At 33.6% G+C, this 22,997-nt stretch overlaps 1 protein-coding gene across 1 annotated transcript; it reads left to right on the top strand.

Moving 5' to 3' along the window:
- The first annotated feature begins 1,040 nt into the window (after positions 1-1,040).
- On the top strand, positions 1,041-22,564 carry LOC128676776 (ATP-binding cassette sub-family G member 4-like). The gene is made up of 10 exons (XM_053757100.2): positions 1,041-1,281; positions 5,680-5,797; positions 14,787-14,973; positions 15,438-15,583; positions 17,417-17,655; positions 18,380-18,490; positions 18,712-18,863; positions 19,758-19,944; positions 20,313-20,569; positions 20,956-22,564. The coding sequence occupies exons 1-10, from the start codon at positions 1,173-1,175 to the stop codon at positions 21,298-21,300; spliced, it is 1,851 nt and encodes a 616-aa protein (XP_053613075.1). The 5' UTR covers positions 1,041-1,172; the 3' UTR covers positions 21,301-22,564.
- The last annotated feature ends 433 nt before the right edge of the window (positions 22,565-22,997 follow it).

Genomic DNA, 22,997 nt, shown 5'->3' with positions numbered 1-22,997 from the left:
TGTGCCAAACAATTCAAACATAGGCGACGCTGCAATGTTGACAAATAAGCACTCAGATTCTACGATACTTGACACAAGGTTCAAAAAGACTGGAACTGAACTCCTGGCGTACATAGAAATCCTATTAAATTCGCCGGTGAAACCATACCGTGCATTCACATCGCAGTTAACTTTTGTTGGGTTGTATGGGATACAAATGGGTGTAAAAAGCTTTGACCATTAATAGACAATAATAGCATTCTCTACCAAATATAAACAAACAGGTTTATCCGGAAATAAACATAGCGAGAAAAAAATCTAGTTCCGATTGCTTCAGGTCATTATCAAGAGCTGGACTCGTCGGTGGAGTTCCTCCTACTATTTATTAGTACTATTTACTAGTTATTTTTTATTCCTTTCCATTGCCAATTGTTATACTTTTCACTATTTCCTTTATTTGCCTTATTAACCCATACATGGCCTGCATTCCCCTTTTCACCCATTCATCTTTTCTAAGAAAAGATATCCGGCTCGAAGGACCAAATTATATTGGCACCCCACAGCGGCGAATGAATATTAGGACTTATTAAATGGCAACAACCTGGACTTTGGATGTATTGTTATCACGAAATAATGACATATTTTTTTAAATACTTTATATAGTAAGTATTTACCCAACCAACTATCAAATATACTTCCACAAAGGTTCCTTATTTCTATTATAGTAATCCCTATCGTGTATCGCGTTATAATCGTTCTAATTAATCAAATAAGTTCTGTTTTGTTCAAAGATATCCCTTATAGTCTGCAAATGCTAACAACTGCTTCCTCGCACACGATCGAAGGCTATTTCCTTCAACGCGACTCGACCTCAAACCGCCGCGGTTCACACTCGCCTCGCTTTGTTTGGAACAAAAGGTACTGATAAAAATACTAATTAAACTCATCTACAGATAAACGTAATACGTATGATAACGAATGAGTATCTACTGTCATTGTATATCAGTGACACATGAACAAACGAACATCTGGTGGTGGGGAGAACGACCGATAGTATCCCGTCCAGTGTTTAGAGACTCTTGCGCAGCACCGCTCGTGTGCCGAGCGCCTTTGTGTACGTCGCGATTCTTTGTTCGGTAGCGCGATGGAAGCAATCCTATTTATTGTTTAGTGAGTGAGTGTTTATTATCAAAATGTTGAGCGACGAGTCCCAGGAGAGCACTTCCACATCGTCCGAATATTCTTTGAATATTTCCTTTGAGAATATCAACTACAATGTCCGACATGGTATCTTGGCGGGAGGTAAGACCTTATTTTATGAGTATTTTTAAACTAGAGTTCCTTGTTAATGTAATATGGGAATACATTTAGCGCCACGATCGATATAAATGTAACAATTATTGCCTGTACTGGGTCATTGGCATTATAATGTAGCTCTAGCTGCGGAGTGGGTGGAGTTAATTGCGGGATAGTTCGGGATTCGAAATCCAGACGACACGCTCTGCACGTGTGCCAACTGTCAACATGTGTTCAATAGTTTCCCTTAATACAAACACAACAAAGTGTAAAGTTAAGATAAACGTAGAAAATAGAACGTAAACGGTGCACCTCTCTATTTTTTCAACTACAAAATTGTTTACCTTTCTCGTTATCTGATAAGTTGAAACCTAGTTTTTATAGAGAAACATTTATTTTATCACTAAAAATTGTAATATATTGTTCATTAAATTAACATATAATTTGCGAAATAAATTGTACAAGGCCGCGTTATCGTCCAAAGTTGTGATTTCTGCCAGACGTTGCGCATTCTATCTTCTGTGTGGTAATAATTTGATCGTATAGTTTAATAAAATATTTATCAGCCGTTGTAAAAAATATGTATATGTAATTTTATGATAAGATATTACTGATTGTTTGAAGGCATTTTAATTTTCTAAGGTTAAAATACCTAAATGAGATTAATAAAAGTTAACACACACGTTTCAATATTTATAATTAATCCACGATAAGATCTCTAAAATTGGATAACGTTACATTTTATTGTTTGAATATATATTTGATTCAATTTTATTTCATCGATGTATAAGTTTCGTAAATTATTTTACATTTATATTTTTCAATCACCATACAAGAGAAGCTTTACTTTACTTATCAACCATTTCCGTTTACCCTATTTACTTCAATTTCTTTTGGTAATCCATTCGGTTGTGTATATTTAACTGTATCTGCTCATTAGCAAATAGCCGAAACATTGTATTAATTTACATAGGCTTGAGAGACGTTTCATCTATTTAATTGCGACAATTGACTTTCGACAAAATGGTTGCTGGCATTTGAAGTTTGTCTAGTACATCTGACTACAAAATAAAAAAGAGTCTTATGAAAGGATAAAACATTACAGCTCTGATCCCTCATGTTTCCAGTTGATTCTTGGCTGTGATGCCCCGAAGTCCAGGGTCCGTGTATATCATAAACTTAGGAATTAATTTATGCTTATCAGCTGTCAATCCCTTAGTCACCTTGTGCGACATCTACTCGATCCACAAGCAGTAACTGACGCGGGAACCACAGCCCGGATTGCGTTACACTTTTTGTATCTTTGCAGAAACGATTTACTTACCTATTGGTCAATAGAACTATTATTTGCGTACTATACTGAACAGTTTCCTACCATGTAGATGTACTGGAATAAAAATATAGACCAACTCACCGACATACCTTCTTAATGGACGAAATTGCCGCAAACATCACGTTATTCCGGTCAAGTCGACACGAGCCCACGCCACACTTAGCAATGAACATTAACATCATTCATCATGCGATTCTGGGATTAAACTTTTAAACATCATATGACGTATCTCAGGGCTGTACTTCCTGTCTTCTTTATTTATTCATCTTCTTATGAAAAACTAGCAGCGCGTCCCGGCTTCGCTCGGGTAAAACCATAATAAAACTTGGAATCACCCTATTCTATGTCAATCCTGGTCGTCCTCATGTTTCGTCTGTCTCTGTGTCAAATTTCGTCAAAATCGGTCTAATAGTTTTCGAGCTTACCAGTTCCAAACACAAATCTCTTCTCTTTATAATATAAAAGAACGCCAAAAAGAAGAAGTGTAGGGACATTTCATCTAGACTTCTTTTTTCTTCAGGACTCTAGAAAACTTGTTCTCTCCAAGTTTTCTACCCTAATCTTATGAAACAGATAACTCAGTCACACACACATGACAACTCGACAGTATTGACAATAATCGACTATGATAATTTGTTGTAGAAATTACTGAACAAAAAATATGGACCATGTATCACACACATGATTTAATTTCACCTATTTTGCATTCATTAAAACACTTGGTTGCTTTCATCAGGTAGCATTAGCTGATAAGCGTGTTTAAAATTGCCAGCCATTAAATAATAACAATTAATACTGGATAACAATATGGTACAAATAATATCAATATATTTAATACCTTCATAAATATCTACATAATTTATTTGAAATAGGTTTTCAATAAACAACAATAAAAGATTATTATTCCAGACCAAGACAAAAGACAATTTTTTACAAAAACATCCGTTCACATTATTTACAATGTAATGTTACAATAAATCTTAATCCTACATGTAGAATTAACTTTTCTTTTATAGCAACATGCTATTGTCCCACAGAAAATATAATATATATCTCGATTCTATTTGTACATTAATACCATTTATTCTGAGTGAGTGATAGAGTTTTTCTTTTACAATCTATATTAACATTGTTTTTATTTTTATGGAATATATGAGCTTTTTAACAGATTTGTAAAAATGATTAAAACAATTATTATTGTTTTACCCCAATAAGCCGGGGGCAAGCCGATATAATGTAGTTCTATTCTTATAAAATAACGGTTTCGAGTTCGAACTCGTCCTCTAGGTCTATTTAATAAAATTGCGCGGGCGCCAACGGCTGGACACACGAGCTTATGGAATTTTAATATTATTGCTGTCTCTATCGAAAGCGACAGGTGGCAATGCGACAGGTAGCCCATAATAAAGTAGACATAAAGACATTGCTAATATTTATTTTATCTATGTAAGCCCTTCTTATGACTTTCCTCTTCTATCTTCTATTTTTCCTTCCACGTTGTCATGTTGTACAAGGTAGCCTAACATCTTTCTGGGTCCCGTTTCGATAACTTTATAACTTAACAAAGATCTTTTCTCAAAAACTTTTCAGCTAATATTAACTACCTTACCAACTTTTTAGCTAGTGATGCTGATGCTTTTAGAAATTATGGAATAAAATTTGTCACAGTATATGTGACAAAGTAAGAAAGAAGCAAACTTCAATGTTCGTCTTCTTTTCAGTCTAACTTATTCTTACTATTCGTCTCCACTCCAGCATCATATTTCATACGGCTCCAGACATGCCATATTTTAGCCACAAGTCTTATTATATGCATATGACATTACTCCAGGTGTAACGTTTTATTTTATTAGGTTTTTGTCTGTTGATGAAATTTCAAGAAAGAAAAAGTCGGTGACCCATAACGGGTTGCAGGTGTCCATCGACTGCCGTGTCACTATTATTTAAAAAAAAAATTAGATGTGCTAATTTCTAATATGTTTGTTGAAATATTGGGATATAACTCTGCGCGTTCATAATAAAAAAAGTTATACATTTTCCTAAAGTTGAACAAACATTCCTTACTTAATATATTTGTGATAACAATTCGCAAAGACCAGTTTCCAAATACATTCTTTGCACAACACCGCCCACCAGATGTCAATGTCTTGGGTGACCACACTGATATCGTCGGGAATTTTATTTATACAGATAAAAAGTTCACGTGATAACCTAATGAACTTTAATCAAAACTATCCGACAGAAGCGTGCGTGACCAATTAGTGATTATTACTGAATTAAAGCATTTAGACAGCTTTGCAAGGATTCACCAACAGACAGTGTAATTCCAGAGGAAGGATTACGTATATATAATATAATATATTATGTTTTTACACGTGCGAAGCCGGAAAGAGCCGCAAGTTTTTTTAGAAAGAAATTAAAATAAGCAAATATACCTATATTATTTACATATGAATAAAATTAATATTTTTTTTTAATCAGTGTCGCTCAGTAATAAAATAAGTGGTAGTTTCTGACGTTTTCTGCAAAAAATACAACATTTCCCCGCCCCTTATGACGCATGTCAACTTTCAAGTTATTGTAAATGTTCATAATAGTACTGAGACGTTAATTAATTCAATATGAATATTATATTAAAATTAACTTTTTGAGTGATATACAGCCTCCTTTGACCCCGCGCATAGAAAACATAAAATATTTACATTTTCATAATACTGTGTTAAGTAGCCAAACAAAAATACGGCCCACTATATTGAAGAATTGTAACTTAGGGAATACTAAGGATAAATGATCTGAGATAAATGTTATAATCATCAAGATTGAATAATTAAAAAAAAAACTAAAAGGTATTTACATAAAATTTAAAGTAGAATCTTAAGGAAATTCCTTGATAGAACTCGATACTTTTTCTGAATTTAAACAAAATGTTTTATTTATTTTATTGTTGCTAGTTTTTTTAAGTGTTCAAGTAGACCAATGAATAAACAGTAATAAGGACAGACTGACTGGTTCGTAATAAATAAAAGCAAAAAGAAGAAAAAAAAAAATTAAAACTGCTGTCCTATTTTCAGGCAGAAAGACAATCCTTCGGGACGTGAACGGAACCTTCAACTCTGGAGAGCTGAACGTCATCATCGGGCAATCTGGCGCAGGCAAGAGCTCCCTCATGGACATACTGGCTGGATACACGTTAGTGTCTACTTGATTTTGCTGTTTAAACTTTTCTTTTTCATTTCATTCGTTCTTCATTTTGAAGCTACTCTTTTCTTCTGTGGTAGATCCGCTAGGTGCGGATCCCGCAGAGGGTAGAAATAAGTTTAGAAGTTTAGAAAGTAGAAATATTAAGCGCTTAGTAATAAATATTCTAATGTTAGTTTCTTAAAGAAGCAATGTACAAATTACCGGTTCCTTGTAGCCAGTATTTTTGCATTGTGTTTAGTTAACATTGTATTAACGGTACTTAGCACGTTTTTTAATTTTTCGTACTAAGTCCAGTTCATTTGTAGATAGTTACGTATTCAAAGTGCGAATGTATCATTTAAAATTCTTAGTTTTAGAAATGAACTGTATAGTGTGTATGTGTTTGTGACTTTACACTCGTGATTTTATAATAGCCACATTTAAGGAGTGGAACCGCGTAGAAAAGCTAGTATCTATTGTCATATTAATTTATTCTATAACTAATTTGTAAATGTAGGTACTTACATATGGTTTAAATTTACCTATCTAGGCATTGTGAATCATAATTAATTTTTAATCCTTAAAAATATTCGTTAAGGATATTATACATAGTGTTGATTTTAAATTTTAGCTTTTGTAGCAAAGCAACCGACACCGCATTGCAAATAGTAACGGTAGTGTATTGACGTTCGCCACGCAGCAGTGTCGTGTTCATGTCTATTGATATTATTGAGCTATGTATTGTATATATTCTTGTCTTGTCTGTTCCATTATGTCTTAGGTATCTCACATATGTAGATTTATTAATCAATAAATAAGACTTATTAATCAAGTAATCAAGTAGATTTAATAAATCTCAATTTAAAAATCAAGAGTTTTGGTTCTCAAAATAATATCGTCGTCGCATTTCCATTTAAGAGTTTTGAATGAATGAAAATATTTATTTCAGACTATGCACAATATACAATACAAGTCCATATTATATTAGTAAAAGACTTAAACAACTATGTTAGTAAGAATTAAAATGTAGGTTGTTGTTTTATCTATCAAAATATATGTTATTTTTCTTAAAAATTATGTAACAATTTAGAAAATATCTAATCTGCAAGGCTATTTCATTTTGTAGATAAAATGGACAATAGTGATATCTATCCTTAATCATCATCGTCAAACATTAACGAGGTCCTCTACCGCGTCTGTCTGTCTGTTCAAGTGTCTGTGTGTTTCAAGATAAATTGAAAAATTACTGAACGGATTTTCATGCCGTGTTCACCAATAGATAGTGAGATTACGGAGGAAGGTTTAGGTAAATAATTTATTATGTTGTACCCGAGCGAAGCCGGTACGGGCCTTTAGTGGAAATTAAAATCTTTCCCGTGTTTATACATGGGAAAGATTTCAATTTGTTATCACAAAATCTTGCAAAAATATCTTGTCAGACAAATAAAAAAAAAGTGATAACAAATGCCAAAACCAGTTTTAAAACTACTTCCTACTCGGAAGGATGGTAGAAGAATCACGGGTAACAAACTATTGTATCGATTTCCATTTGCATATGAAGAGCATTAATATTCGTTACTATAAAAAGCCTACACAATAAAAGTCAAAATTTAAGAAATACTAAAATGAAAATAACGCAGATTTTATCTTCCAACTTTCAACAATTTATTATACAAATGATCTGGATTACTACTCGTAAAACTTATAATATATTTTTTCAACAGACGCTTCGATTATTAATCGATGATTCACATACTACTTATAAAATAATCTGAAGTGACTCACAACACTATTACTTAATTAATATTTAAACAATAGTTAATCAATTATGCTTTTACATATTAATCGATGTTGGCACATAATCCCAATCAAGCACATACTCACTAGCTTAGCTATTGCCCGCAACTTCACCCGCGTTTATTTTGTGCGTCCGCTCATAAATTATTATTATCGATATCTCTGGTTCAAAGCAATATAACGCGATGAAACCTATACTAAATTTTAAGTTAGACTTTCCGCTATACAACTGTAAAATTCGCATCAAAATCCATCCAGTACTTTTTGCGTTATGCGTGAACAAACATACAAACAATGATTGGCCATTTATATATTTTACACAATTTTCATCACTATCTGTTCGATGTGTTACATAGATTATCAGATACTGCAAGCGATGAAAAAGTTCCAATTTAGGAGGTATATTTAGGTTTAGAAATCAAAAAACTAACAGATATAATATTTTATGCTTCATTGTACACTATGTATTTACTGATTCTAATTGAGAAGAAGTGGTTTACATAATATAATCGTGCTTTATCTTGTATGTCTGTGACATTGGTATTTATAACCGAAATTACATCACTTAATATTATCTTAATGAATTCAAATAAGTATCTCTTGACCTTTGTACGGTATATTTGTAAGGTATACAAAATATCAATCTTATACTTTAGTTACTAGTATGTTAGGGCGTCTTTCCCTATAGAACGGCCCACATAGCCGCCGGTTGTTAGGGGGCGTCGAAAAGCCGTTCGCCACCTTTTTTTAGGCGATCGTCACATTTATCTCAAGTGGGCGCCAGGGTATTGATTGTACACGGGCGCTACATGGGCTAGAGCCGCCTCTGTTTGGATCATCTAGAATAATTTAACTAAACCTACAATCATGAAATACAAACACATATATAATATATATAAGTAATAAGAAGAATCTTCAACTGTGTCTGTCGGTCTCCCTGAACGCAATATATTATAAAACTGCTTGAATGCAATGAATCGCAATAATTCGTAAGAAAGATTTCGTTTATGGTTAATACAGTCGACTGAAAGTCAAGCTACTGTGTATAGAATTATATTCAACGTTAATGACAGTGATACTGAACAGGTTTACGTTTCAATAAACTATTCGGGATATCTAAACGAAAGGTAATAACTATTCATAAATCAAATGATTTATTAACACTTTATTGAACAATCGAAGGTAACATACAGAAGGTGTTGAATGTTTGTGATAAAAATAAAGTAAACAATGGAGAAAATAAACCACCGTAATACTTTTCAACAATTTATTTCTTATCTTATCTTATTCTTATAAGAATGTCAATGTCTGGAAATTATTTTCCTTGCTTGTTTTTTATTTTATACTTACAGACAGAGAAGATTGTTGATCCGATGACCAAAATTAGAAATATGTAAGTCAAGTACTCGTAGTAGCCGAGCTGTGCTAAACCCAATATAAAATGATCTTTACATCCAAATCATTCTGTCTGTATGAAGGCGATAAACTCAAAAACTACCGAACATATTTTTCTACGGTTTTCACCAATAGGGTGATTCTGGTGAAACGTTTAGTTATATAATTTATTATTGTTTTACTCAGGCTGGGTCACTGGTAAATTTTACATTTTAGTTGGTCACAAAATTCAAACTAGTTCTGAATATTATTAAGATTTCTGTGCTCGATATCAAACAAACAAATCATTCCGCGTTATACCATTAGTATCAAATTAGTATAGATATAGATTATAGCTATCTTCGAGAGTTAATTGTTTATTATTAAAGCTATTTTCTGAACCCATTTACGTAGCCATCTATTACGTACTTTACCCTCATTATGTGCCACATGCTCGATTTAACAAACACATGCAAAACTGCATTAAAAATCAATAATATAATATACATAATAATGAGACTACAAAGTGACATTGTACACATAAGTAGGTAGGTATCTATGCGTAAAATATTTAAAGTAAATATAATTTTCTAACTACCTATTGAAGGAGAAAAAAAATGTTTTAAATGTCACACATGATTTTCAACTAAAAACAAGAAAAATACTAGCATACGCTCATTTGGCAATTTTGCTGTTATTTTGGGGTATCGACTCTCTCTGGCTCACACACCATGTTGTCACACTAGTGTGAAACGGAAGATTTCTTTTCTCCACAGTCACACTATGACTGGTATGACGGACAATCGCGATATCTGTACATGGGAGATATTAAAGCAAAATAACTATGAGGGGTCTTTATGGAAGCCAAAACATTTTTTAGAATGTTTGTGTGACTGTATGTTCGTTCGCGCATCACGCAGAAACTATTAGATGGAATTTGATGTGGCTTTCACAGTTAGCGGGTGACAGTATAGCGGATGGTCTAACTTCACGTACACACATACATCCTCACAAACTTTCGCATTTATTATACCTGTTAGAATAGAACTCCGTCAAAATAAATAAGTGCCGACGACTTTATGCAGCAAATTGCGTACCTACTTGAACTTGACCCCGCGTTCACCTCAATTTATTTTGTGAACACCATAACTAGTTAAGTACAAAATTAATAAAACCAAGGAGGAAGTTATTTTTAAGTACTGCTTTTTATTACATGTAACTGTTTGGAAAAAATGAAATATTTTTGTTGTGGTGTGTGTAAATACACCTTCACTCAGTTTTTCTCATATCTTGGAAGAAGAAACCGGCCTAATACGATCCTTTAAAACATATGATCATATACACAATAGATTATACGTACGTGTACTCATAGATTCTATTTTACAATCACGAGTACATAATATTATATCTTTGTAGAGTTACCCATTGCCCACGCTCGATTCCTTCTTGATGATTACTTGTAATTGATTGTTTTTGTATAAATACATTTGAATTTTGTCGCACTATGTTCATTCACATCATCGAAGAAAGGTCATAGAATTATCAAAGAATATTATCTGCTATGACGCGTTAAGAATAATGACAGCAAAACAAACTGCAAGTAAACATAAATTTGTTTCTATTTCAGCTATTTAAAGGATTCACCAACATTTTAAGACATTCTCCCCTTGAGCCGTTTTCGTTTGAAATGTAAACATAGATACCTCTTTAGATTTTGATAACTTGTATATTTCTTTAAAATACAATGATTTCTCGAACTCACGTCTTTATCTCTTCAAGCTACAGGAGTAGTGTCGGTTTACCTAGATTTTGCAATATTATATGTAATTTCTAATGAGTTTACTGCTCGAAATATCTCAATGATCCAATATGAAAGGTGATCAGAGTTTAATCTGGTCATTTCACCTAAAAATATGTTTAATGGAAATCAACATACAGGAGTGATTTTTTATACTTTGTTATCTTTTTGTATACATGCTTATATAGTCCATGATGCATAACAATTTCTCTGGGAGCAACCACGAATAGATTGAGCATGTAGGAAAAATGATGCCAAGGAATAAAAAAAATCACCTGTATAATCACAAAACTCCATAAGAAAACAGGAAGAAGTACAAAATACATCTTAGGCCAAACTTAAACAAATGATAAATATTTGTAAGTTAAATACTTAAATAATTCTAAAAATGTACATTGAATGTACACGACATACGATTTGGGCACAAGAGACGGACACAAAAGATCTACATACATAGGTATTGTTTCAAGAGGTTATTTAGGCAATAATTTTTGACATTCTATCAATCACTATCATTTAAATTATGAAAAACTAGATGTTTTTAATAATAACAACCTCGAGCTGTAACGTGAAACGATTACAAAAATACAAACAAAATTCATTTGATTCCCAGTGAACGGAAAATTTGTTATTTATAAGAGTTTTTCCTAGACGACGTTATAAAATTACACAAATACAAAGAGATTTTAAAGAAATATTGTTTTGTATTGTAATGATATAAGTTCTGGCGACTTATTGCTAAGAAGAGATATCTAAAATTTGCGACTAAAACGTGAGTTCATTTACATATTAGAGTACCTTCACCTCTGACTCGCACCCAATCACGAATTCTGCCGTTGTTGCCTTGCCGAATTTTTATAATGTTATATTAATTTTATAATACCATATTATATTTGTACTTACAGTATAGTGTGTACCGTTGATTGTTGTCTATCTTTTTAATAACATAACGTAATTATTACTTCATTCTTCTGCAATCGGGGGCTGAAAAAGTTTCACTTGTCCCAGAGAAAAATCTTACACTAATGGTGACAATCAAATTGGGGACATTGCATACCAACAAGATTATACTCGTTATAATAGAGTGACATGGTCAGCTATCAAAAACAGATCACGGGGTCATCAGTATTCGATAATACATACGTAACTCGCTAATTTACTGATGATACTTGGTACATTTTCGATCTTTGTAACGGATTTATCCTTAGTTTAAAGAATATATCAAATAAATGACTTTATCTTCTTCTATTTTTCTCATATAATAATTTTTCCAGCTTCCTCAGCCGCAAAGCGTTGGAGAGTATTTTTTCTCGTTAAAAAAATATTTTGTTTTAGTATTCAAAAAATATTAGGCATAAGGTATTTTTGGATTTTTTTCAAAACAAATAATATAGAACATGGCATACGTGATTCCGGAATAAGGTAGTTGGAATGAGACCATTCCATTCTAACCACCTTATTTTCCCATGGATGTCGTCGTACGAGGCGACTATGAGACATATACCTAGCCTTGTCGTCTAGAGCATTCCCAAGGAGGGTGGAAGTTATGAAAGCGGCCTGTTATAAAATCCCAGCTAAATCTTCAAAAGTTTATTTTTACGCTGACCCCAGGCTCCGCAGCGTCACAGCCCTGGATACACAAAAATGAGAGAAAGATAAAATATTATCTAATTTCGTTAACTGTTTTAACTTAATACCTATGTAAGCAGTGAAAGTACTACTAATAAATTATAATATGTATCTAAGGTACTTTCCTAGCACATCTGTATACCTAATTTTATGAAGGTGCGAAACAATCGCTAGGAACAATAACTAGGAAACGGAGGTCCTTATCTCATTATGAGTACAAAGTTCAATACATTGTGGTCCCTATGAATGTTTGTGCACTGCGTTGTTGTATTGTCACCAATTACTCACCGCCAATTAGGACACCGATATGTAAAGTATTACGATTAGAACATTTTTGTAATCTTAAAACGTATAAACCATACAAAATTATGTATGAGTAAAAAAATAACAATAAATAAAAACAAAAATATTGGCGGTACTCATGATTCACAAAAGGCATATACTGATTTTGATAAACAGTTAAAAATTTTAAATTAATGTGAAACTTGGTAACAATGCGAGATTTCCAGTGCCTTAGTTTCTGTAAAAAATTTTATCACAGTGTATAAAACTTAAAAACAAAGCAATTTGTTCTAAAAATGTTTATTCTTTGTTTGTTACCGCACTTTAAACACATACATGTACTGTAGTCCAGAACAATACAAAAATCAACCAACATGCCAGCTCAACATACACGCGGACGCGAATGCGTGAACATTGCGTAGTTAGTATTAGTGTTTTTATTTACCGCAATGAAAAACCAGTAACATACCGAATCATCCAAAGTTTTGCAAACTGTTCGACTACAGTGTGGAGCCGGCGTTATATATACGCTGTGATAAAAAGTTGCAATGTTATATATAACAAGGTTTATTCACATAATATAGTTTAATCTAATTTTAGGCGAATACATTCATACATACATTCAAACATAATGTCAAACTTTTCAAGTATGTCAACAATTTTATACCATTTTATTGTTTCACGCAAAGAATTATTTTAAATTTATTACTTCGCATGTCTACGTTTTATTGTCGCCTCAGTTTACATTACTCTGTCTTTTAACGTCATGTTATGAACATTTTATTTTTATTAATTGTACTAGTTTTTCATTAAATTGCATTGTTGTCTGTCTGTATGTGAGACATGAGGAAGAGATCGTTAACTCACTGCTTCCTTGGTAATACTTGGTACGAATTACAAGTATTAATGATGGAGATATATATAAGTCATAAGACTGTAAAAATAATTCTCCTTAAAGAATATTTATTTCATGTTTACACATAGCTTAGGCAACGATTACTTACTATGCTGTACGGAAAAATTAATTGCTGTATGATTTGACGTGTGTCTTTGTCTCTATCCCCAAATTGACAGTATGATATTTCACATTATGTGGAATATGACACAACGAATTTCTGTGCAATATTAATGGAGAGGTTTGCCATTGCCTTCTTAATTTCACAGACTAGTTGATAATTAAATCACCAACTAAGAGTGCAGGTTTTTGATTTCATTTACCATTTTGTTAATAATCTTTTATCTGAGATGAAACCGTTTCCATCTGGTTACCACGATGTAACTATGAACCACATATCTACTTTTAAAATATTCAAACCAGCTCACCCACTCTTAGAGCCACTAGTTCAATGTTCGTCTCATGGGTTTTGAATACAACGTCCTATTTATTAGGACGGATAGTTTTGGGATGAAACACAAAATGTTATGGATAAAATTAATGATAAATACAATTTATATAGATTATCATAAAACAGGTACGAAAATATATAAGGCGGCTATCCTCTATGTTTTTACTCCGTGGTAGTAATAGTAATAACCACAGAGAGAAGACGTGTGAAGTAAAGAAAAAGTAGGATAGCGGACCCTGAGCTGCGACGCTCTGCGGCTGCCGAAGAAACCGGGAAATCTCTTATGAGAGAGAGAGTAAATAGTGAAAACCTCATTAAAATCCTTAGCGTTTGGTGGAAGCGGAGAGGCATAACAATAACAAATTACCCAAAGCAATTAGAGACACAAAAATATTTTAAGAATAAATTGAAAAAATGGTTACTTGACCAATGTTTCTATGACATGGAAGAATTTTAGGCCACGAAATAGTCATAATTTTTGTTTTTAAATAATTTATGTTTTTAATATGCATGGCCGACATTATCGCTTTCTGGCAAACATGTATAGAAAAGTAGAAAATCTCAATAACATGAATAATTGAATTGTTATAATTACGCATTAATAATTAAATTTACATGCCCTCTTGATGGCGAGACATGTTGGTCCTTACCTATATTATCTGCATTATATACATCTTTTACCATGTTTCACATAAATAAATGATTTCATTTCATTTAAAAACAATAAGTTTGTTGCTTATAGTTATTTAAAGTGGTCTAATTTTCCTTTCAGGAAAGCAACAAGCGGCGATATATACGTGAACGGGCGGCTACGAGATGAGAACACGTTCCGCAGACAGTCGTGCTATATCCTGCAGGACGACCAGCTGCAGGACATGCTGACCATCCAGGAGAATCTCACGATAGCCGCCGAGCTCAGGCTCGGGAACCACGTCAGCAAAGAGCAGAAGGAGAAACGGGTATGGAACTAAATCTTGTTTACTAAATCGTGTTTTCTTGTTTGTATTCCTATCACATTTTGTCACGCTTTAATCTAGTTAGAAATCATATGAACCTTAACAGTTTTCGATAAATATAACTCATACGTCGATATTTGCACTTTACCGACCCCTTTTAATTCAACCAATGCATCACATTGACATATAACTTCTATAACATTATGTACAGTTGGTAAATAAACAATAACATATGTATATGGTATATATATACTCATATATTTCAATAAACTTCCTCGAAATATTACAGCTATATATGGTTTATTCGACGGTGTGAATTTCAAATGTGTATAAAAAACGTGGTATGACAAAATAACAAACTCGGCTATATTGTAGCGCTTGGCTTTGCCTTACGCATGAATCGCAGCCTCGCATGTACGAACCAAAATTTGGCGCGCTTGTATGACAATGTACTATTATTTTCTCAGATAAACGAAATCGTAACATCCCTCAGCTTGGTGGAGGCTCGACACACGAGGGCGGGAGATCTCTCGGGGGGACAGAAGAAGAGGCTGGCTATCGGCCAGGAGCTGGTCACCGATCCTCCTGTCATGTTCCTGGACGAACCAACTAGGTAAAGTTTAAGTTATATTTGAATATAGTCAGCGTATATCATCTAAGCTTTTTTACGGTTTCCTTTTCAGCTATAGAGCGTCAAAGGCTGTTTATTTGTTCGTACTCACAGAAAAAAAAATACTTTAACTTATTGCGTTAATTCCTTTTAGCTTACTATCACAACTCTTTTAGATAGTAAGAAAAAGTAGAATAATAAAAAAAACCTATATGTACTCAAACTAGAAGTCGATAAATAATATGAATACGTGTCATATCAGGGATAAATCTTGTATGTCTACATTTTTAATTGTGGCTTACATTATTAACTACTTAACTTGTAATAAAAGCTCTCTGTTAACTGAAAATGAGTCATACATAAATAAAAAAATTGAATCATAGATAAGTAGTCCTAAATTTTTTAAATCAATGAATCATAACACGATAGGACGCAGGTGTCTGCTTGAATTATCTAAGTGGTGCTTTAACTTGACTCGATCTCTAACTGATTATATTATAGCAGATATAGCACATAATCACTTCGAAATAGTAGATACAGTCATCTGTAGTCAGTTGTCACTCAGTGGAGTGACTCACCAACACTTGTCCTAGAACCTTAGATGGTCGGTAACCACTAAATAGAACGTTGATGCTACTTCTCCTCCCGCGCAGATTGTAAAAGTCAACAAAGGGAAAGAGAAGAGATTACCAACTCTCAAAAGTCATATTTATTGAAATCCCCACGAAGAGTTTTTATCCTAATGAGCATAATCCTTATCCATCCACTAGCTAATGCCCGCGACTTCGTTCGCGTGGCCGAACAAGGAGTCAAAATTATTAGAGAAATTTAACTGTACAGACAAAGCGTAACGATACCTATATACAGAAGATGATAATACGGCTGAAATATATATTTTCTATAGTTTAGCTGGACCATTATGACTCTTCTTCAGGTGTTTCAGATCTTCGAATTTTATACATCAACAGGAAATGCTCATCAAGCTGAAACAGAGTTTTTTTTTTTCAAATTCTTTCTCTGTTACAATGACTCTATCGCCTAATTTTGTTTTTAAGTAAATATATTCAATGTACATGATTTTCTTTTCTACTGTCTTATTATATGTATTGATAAGGTGCAGTATCCCAGCGGTGGGATCATTTATAATTGATGCTTATGCTAACTTAACAGTATTAAAATTCGGCTCATTTTATTCAGTAAATAAAACATGATAAAAAATGTTCCAACGCACACGTATTCTCAATATATTTATATATTAATGGCATCTATAGACTAGTGATATCTTATCCTTAATCGATTACGATGGATTTTAGTTCATTGCCACTTCGATGTACCTTGTGATGTAGATACTTTGTGTTTCGTAACTGACTATTGTGTATATGTACAGCATAGCTATATGAATATACTTAGAACAAACCTAATTCAATGACACAACACACAGCACACAACCAAAACATTGAAAATATAATTGCCCACTTCCTCTACTGTTAGTATAATTTAAATAGAGTAACGTAGATCATACAAGGTGATTTATATCATATGAATGTTATATCTCGTACGTAGTTTTCCACTGCTTTTCTCATTACAAAACCATTCCATCAACTTACCTTTGCTATAAATTGCCATTTTCCGCGTCTTTACTAAAACAACTTACTTAAAATAAACCAAAACCCAGTTCCAGTGCAAACATAGACAATCTGACAATCCCAAGATAATCACGAACAGGCCGACAGACGCGACGTGGGATTTTATTTTAACATACAATGATAGTGATATCTCTACTAATCTTAATCCCAATCTGATATTAGTTGTGACTCTGTATTCCTTTATTTTCAGTGGAGTCGACAGCTCGGTAACAAAAAAAATAATAGAACTTCTTCACCAGCTGGCTCGGCAGGGTCGGACGGTGGTCATCACGATGCATCAGCCATCTGCGACCCTTCTTCCGTTGATAGACAGACTGTATGCTTTGGTTGGCGGGAACTGCGCGTATATAGGCTCTGTAGACTCTTTGCTGCCGTTCCTGAAAAGGATAGACCGCCCGTGCCAGCCCTACCACAACCCAGTGGAGCATTGTGAGTAGACACAGCAACCAAAGACAAGAGGTGTGCGGTTCTGCTCTAGATTCCAGAATAGAATGTCATGTCCTCGCCGATGTCATATGAGGCGACTACAATGCCGCCTGATATCAACCTTCTTAGGGAGGAGGGTTAACATCAGGCAGGGTTGACATCAACCGGAAACATGTTAAGATTAGAGAGACAACAATCAGCATTTATTTATTGTCCGGGTGGTCGGTCCTCCCATCCTGAGACCATTTCACCCAACAGCAACCGTCATACTTCTACCGTTAATCGAATATATTGTGTGTAATAAATATGTAGAAATGTATATAAGATAGCTGTCAATCCAAAATACATTCCAATATATTTCTCCAGGGAGTGGGACAGGGGAGAGATTTAAAAGGAGTTTACACTCAAATATCCTATGAAAAGGGGCAATAAATTAATTGCCCGATTAACCTTAACTCTTTAACCGATTAACTCTTCTGTTAATTAATTCAGTTGAATATCAAAACGCCCACTCACATCACTACGTTTCTCAACTGAGATTTTCCTTGTTTCTTCCTTCTTCTACTACTTTTTCTACTTCGCACGGTCGACGCCAATGTATCAGACCAATGGCACGCGGAACCTCTGTGACGACATCAATCCAACATGTACCAATTCGCTATAGAGGCATGCATAAGAATAGTGATTAAGATACCAGTATTACTTAACTTCATTCTATTTATTCCAGTGATTGAGTTATGCGGAGAGTATGAGATTCAACAAGTACTCGTAGAATTTTCTCAAAATGGAAGAAACAATGAATGGATTCTTAGCAATGAGACTGATAGTAGTCTAAATGGCAAGTATTGTTTTATGATTTAGGCCCAGGCACTATGCATATGGGCACTTTTGGTAACATTCAGTAAGGCATATTTGATTAGTTTTCAAAGAAAACGTGGCCATTTTGTAATTTTTATAAATGACATTGTGGTGGAGAAAAACCGTACACTAAAAACGAAGTTTTAATATTTTTATGTCGAGCAAGACCATCTTTATCATCAATTATATTTTTACTTTCAGATAAAAACATAAAGATATGTAACGAAGTGTACCTGACTACATTACCGCCACCAAAGGAAGACCCAACGAAGAAGATTCTATTATCATTAAAAAGTACATACTCTACATCATTCTGGAGACAGTTTTCTACATTAACACGGAGATCTATCCTGGTAATTTTATTATTCGTATGCAGACCATAAATAGACTTTCCCAATCGCTTTATCACAGACATCTAGAAATTTATCTATACCGTAATATATCTATTCTGATAAATGCGTGTTGCGTTATCTATTTTGTTTTAGTCCAAGCAAACCTCTTGAATTTCAGATTTCGCTAAGTTAGGTCTTAAAAGTCTTAAAAGGTAAACAAGTTCTGAGTTTAGTGCATAAAAAAAAACATTTGAACTCACTGTAAGAATTTTTCAAATTCTTACTCTGTTGCTGTGGCTCTATCGCCTCATCATCATCATCATCTGCAGCCCTCCGTGACCCACTGCTGGGCATAGGCCTCCTTCCATCTTCGCCAAACATCTTTGTCCTGGGCCATCCCCATCCAGTTGTTGCCAGCAATTTCCTTTACATTGTCGACCCATCTAGCTGCCGGATGTCCTACGCTCCGTTTTCCAGTTCTGGAGTACCACTCAGTTACAGCTTTACTCCACCTTCCATCATTCCTTCTAGCCAAGTGCCCAGCCCAATTCCATTTTAATGTCGCGACTCTGGAGACCACGTCTTGAACTTTCGTTCGACGACGTATCTTCAGGTTGCGAACTCGATCTTGTAATTTGATGTCGATCATGGCTCGTTCCATGGCCCTTTGCGCAACTGCAATCTTACATGGTTCCTTTTGTGTCTCAGCACCATAGGTGATAGTAGGGAGGACACACTGGTTGAAGAGGCTCTATCGCCTAATTTTATTTTTATGTAAATTTATTCAATGTACAGGAAATTTTTTTCTACTGTTTTATTATATGTATTGATTTGACGAGTGCCGATGACTAAATTAATGAGTTCAAACATAGTATAGATTTATGCATTTTTGTTTAAATTTTTCTTGTTTTCCAGTCGATATGGCGAAACCCCAGTTTCACGTTGATCTTGACTGGCATCCATTGCCTCATGGCTTTATTCATCGGCTTCCTCTTCTTCAACATCGGTCACGACGCGCGATACGTGCGCGAAAACTACAATATGCTTTACTTCAGCCTTATGTTCCTCATGTTCACCGCATTCAGCGCAGTCACCATCAATTGTAAGTTAAAAAAATTGCAAGTATGATGGTTATATATCGACTGCTGATTTATTTAACTAATCCGATTTATACGATATTACACACGAAATGGTTGTAGTATCAAAAAGGCGACCGCAAACTGCATTAACATTGGATAGAAATTGGATTTTCTGAGTATCTTTTAGTTCGACTCTTCAAGCCAGAGCACCATTGAATTAAAATATACACAACGACTTAGAAAATTCAACTTCATCAACATTTTATTTCTGGTAAAATATGAACAATCCTCGAAGTCAAAATGATAAAGGTGGTTTTAAACTGTTATATCAATATCTACTTTTAGAAATAATTGATACATATCCTAATTGTAACATTTCTACAATTTCCAGTTCCCCAAGAAATACCAGTGGTCCGCCGCGAGTTCTTCAATCGCTGGTACTCGACAGCAGCATACTACAGCTCCACGCTGGTGTCAGCGTTACCAACCCAGGGTATATGCACGTTGACCTATGCGTGCATAGTGTACTGGATGACGGGCCAGCCACCCGAGCCGAAGAGGTTCTTCGGATTCTGCTGGACACTCCTCATGGTGTCCAGTGTCGCTCTCTGTCTTGGTTTACTGAATGGGGCTACGTTTAATGTCAAGGTTAATTTAATTCCTTCTAATGAGTACTTTTATAAGTTTTAAAAGTAGTAAAGGCTTTGATTTTAGAATACTAACTTTTAGCAGAGTCTGTTTAAGTACACGTTACCATTAGCTCTTCTTTATACTGTAGTGTCCTTACTTAACATTGTATAGAAAATAAAAGTATCATTTTTGCAGAATTTTCACTATTATTCATTCTTTGGTTCTGTCAATAGGAGCATAAGAAATTATATAACAAGATCACTTTTGTGTAAAGCTACGCTGTCATTTAATAGATTAAGTTCATTAATGAAACGATAGTAACGTACAACAAAAAGTTGTCAACAAACCGATTCCAAGCACCCGGCATATCATCTCATTATTAATTGTTCTGTATTATATTCCAGAATGGCGTAATATTTGGCCCGTTCTTCATCCTCCCCTTCACCATCTTCTCTGGGTTCTTCCTTCGCTACAGCGATGCCCCTGTGTTCGTACAATGGATCTTCCACATATCGTTCCTGAAGCACGGCCTCGTCGGGCTTGTCTTCTCCATATTTGGCATGGAGAGGGAGAAACTACCCTGCTCTGCCCTCTACTGCCATTACAGACTACCCGCGCAGTTTATCAAAGATGTTGAAATGAGCACTGAACAATATTTCATAGTGGTTATAGCTTTATTCGCCATTGGAACTGGTGTCATTTTAATATCATATTTTATACTTAATTTTAGGCTTAAACATAAATGGTAACATAGATTTTATTATGGAAACTTACCGCCGAATAGATATTATAATGGATTAAAAATTAAAAGGTTGTTAGAATTAATAACTTCACTTACAACGATACTTCATTCTTAGGTGTCTGAATACATAAATTAGTTACACATATTAGGTATGTGGATTTTCTAGATAATTATAAAAAAGTCTATCTATATGTCGGATTGTAGAAAGACAAAACCCGCTTCAAATCTAGTTTCGTTCGTAAAGTTAATTAGGTACTTACCCTACTTTATTATTTTGGCGCCGATTGTTGATATATCAACATAAAAAATCATTATACTTAGTATGCAGGATTTAGTATTTATTTAGGTTCCTTTAAAGGTGTAGGGAACACTAAGAATTTCCCGAAAAGAACGGGATTAAAACATTTTGAAGAACTTTCGAAGTTACGGGCAAAATCTATCTTCCGATATTTACCAATTAGATATTAAGTAAATAAAAAGAGACATTATTATATCTCTTTCTTTATATAATGCATTGAATTTTCGCTGTAAAAGTGGATTGGAACAAAAAAAATTTTCAGCGAATGATGATTATATTTTCATTAAACTAATAGGTATTATGAAAATTCTCGTCAAGAATTACTAATACATAATTATTATTTTGAAGTCATAGGTATAAATGGTATAAATGATGTCTACTTGGCAATTTATTTAATGTAGATTAATTGGTTACATATAAGTAGCATTTATATATATATAGAACAAAATGGCAGGTCGGGCGTGGATCTATCATTGATAAATAAAAAGAAAAAAGGGTCTGTTTCGCAACCTTCTGATAAAAAATCGTATTGTAATCTAACAGATAAAGTAGCTGCTATATAAATCTGCCTGAAGTGACTTACCTCTTATGAAACATTATTTTTAACGCTATCTGTTCGATATGTTACATATAGACTATCAGATACTTTATCAGCAATTGGTGAAACAGGACCAAATTGATTGAAAGGAGTGGCACGCGTAGACTTCCTAATCTATGGATCAATATATCAATATATGAATTTAAAAGTAATATTCATATATTTGTTACAATGTGTTATGGATAATTCTATGGATTTATGAAATAGGTATCATTTATGTTCAGATACTAAAATCATATATTTTATTTATGAAATGTACGTAATAGATATAATAAATCTTATGTTTTGTTGATTTTATAATTATCTGCGAATTTATATTCTTATCTGAGATCTCTTTAATCCAAATATATAAAACTAAAATACACAATTTGATTACACAATGTTTTTTAAATTATTTTTCTGTATAATTATTTTCATGCCCCGATATGTGAGGAAATTAAAAAGATATTATATTCAAATGAACAGCTGCTGTGTGAAACATGATAAGAATTACTCTAAATCATTCCATGTATTGCAATCATTAATGTATTTGCTCAAATGCTATTATATAAGTTGTTCACGTCGTTTATTATCTAAGAAAATTATATGAATATTTGTTTTTAAATTCAGTCGAGCGAATAATAAATAAATACATATACACTAGTTTTATAAATATCACTGTGATAATTAATTAATAACAAAATATAATATAATTAGTTACCTTTATTACGACAAGATTATATATAAATACTTTAAAATTTCTACGAAAATTCATTATAAGTTGGTGGTGAAAAGAAAAGTTGATATGACAATTTCTAAATATTATACC

Source organism: Plodia interpunctella, chromosome 16, assembly GCF_027563975.2.
Source record: "Plodia interpunctella isolate USDA-ARS_2022_Savannah chromosome 16, ilPloInte3.2, whole genome shotgun sequence".
NCBI lineage: Eukaryota > Metazoa > Arthropoda > Insecta > Lepidoptera > Pyralidae > Plodia > Plodia interpunctella.
This window is presented reverse-complemented; position numbering and strand designations above follow the sequence as displayed.

Excerpts from the sequence above, each read along its gene's own strand:
- LOC128676776 (XM_053757100.2), top strand. The coding sequence starts at position 1,173 with ATGTTGAGCGACGAGTCCCAGGAGAGCACTTCCACATCGTCCGAATAT. Across the intron at positions 17,656-18,379 it reads CCACAACCCAGTGGAGCATT|TGATTGAGTTATGCGGAGAG; the intron begins GTGAGTAGACAC and ends TATTTATTCCAG. Across the intron at positions 18,864-19,757 it reads TAACACGGAGATCTATCCTG|TCGATATGGCGAAACCCCAG; the intron begins GTAATTTTATTA and ends CTTGTTTTCCAG.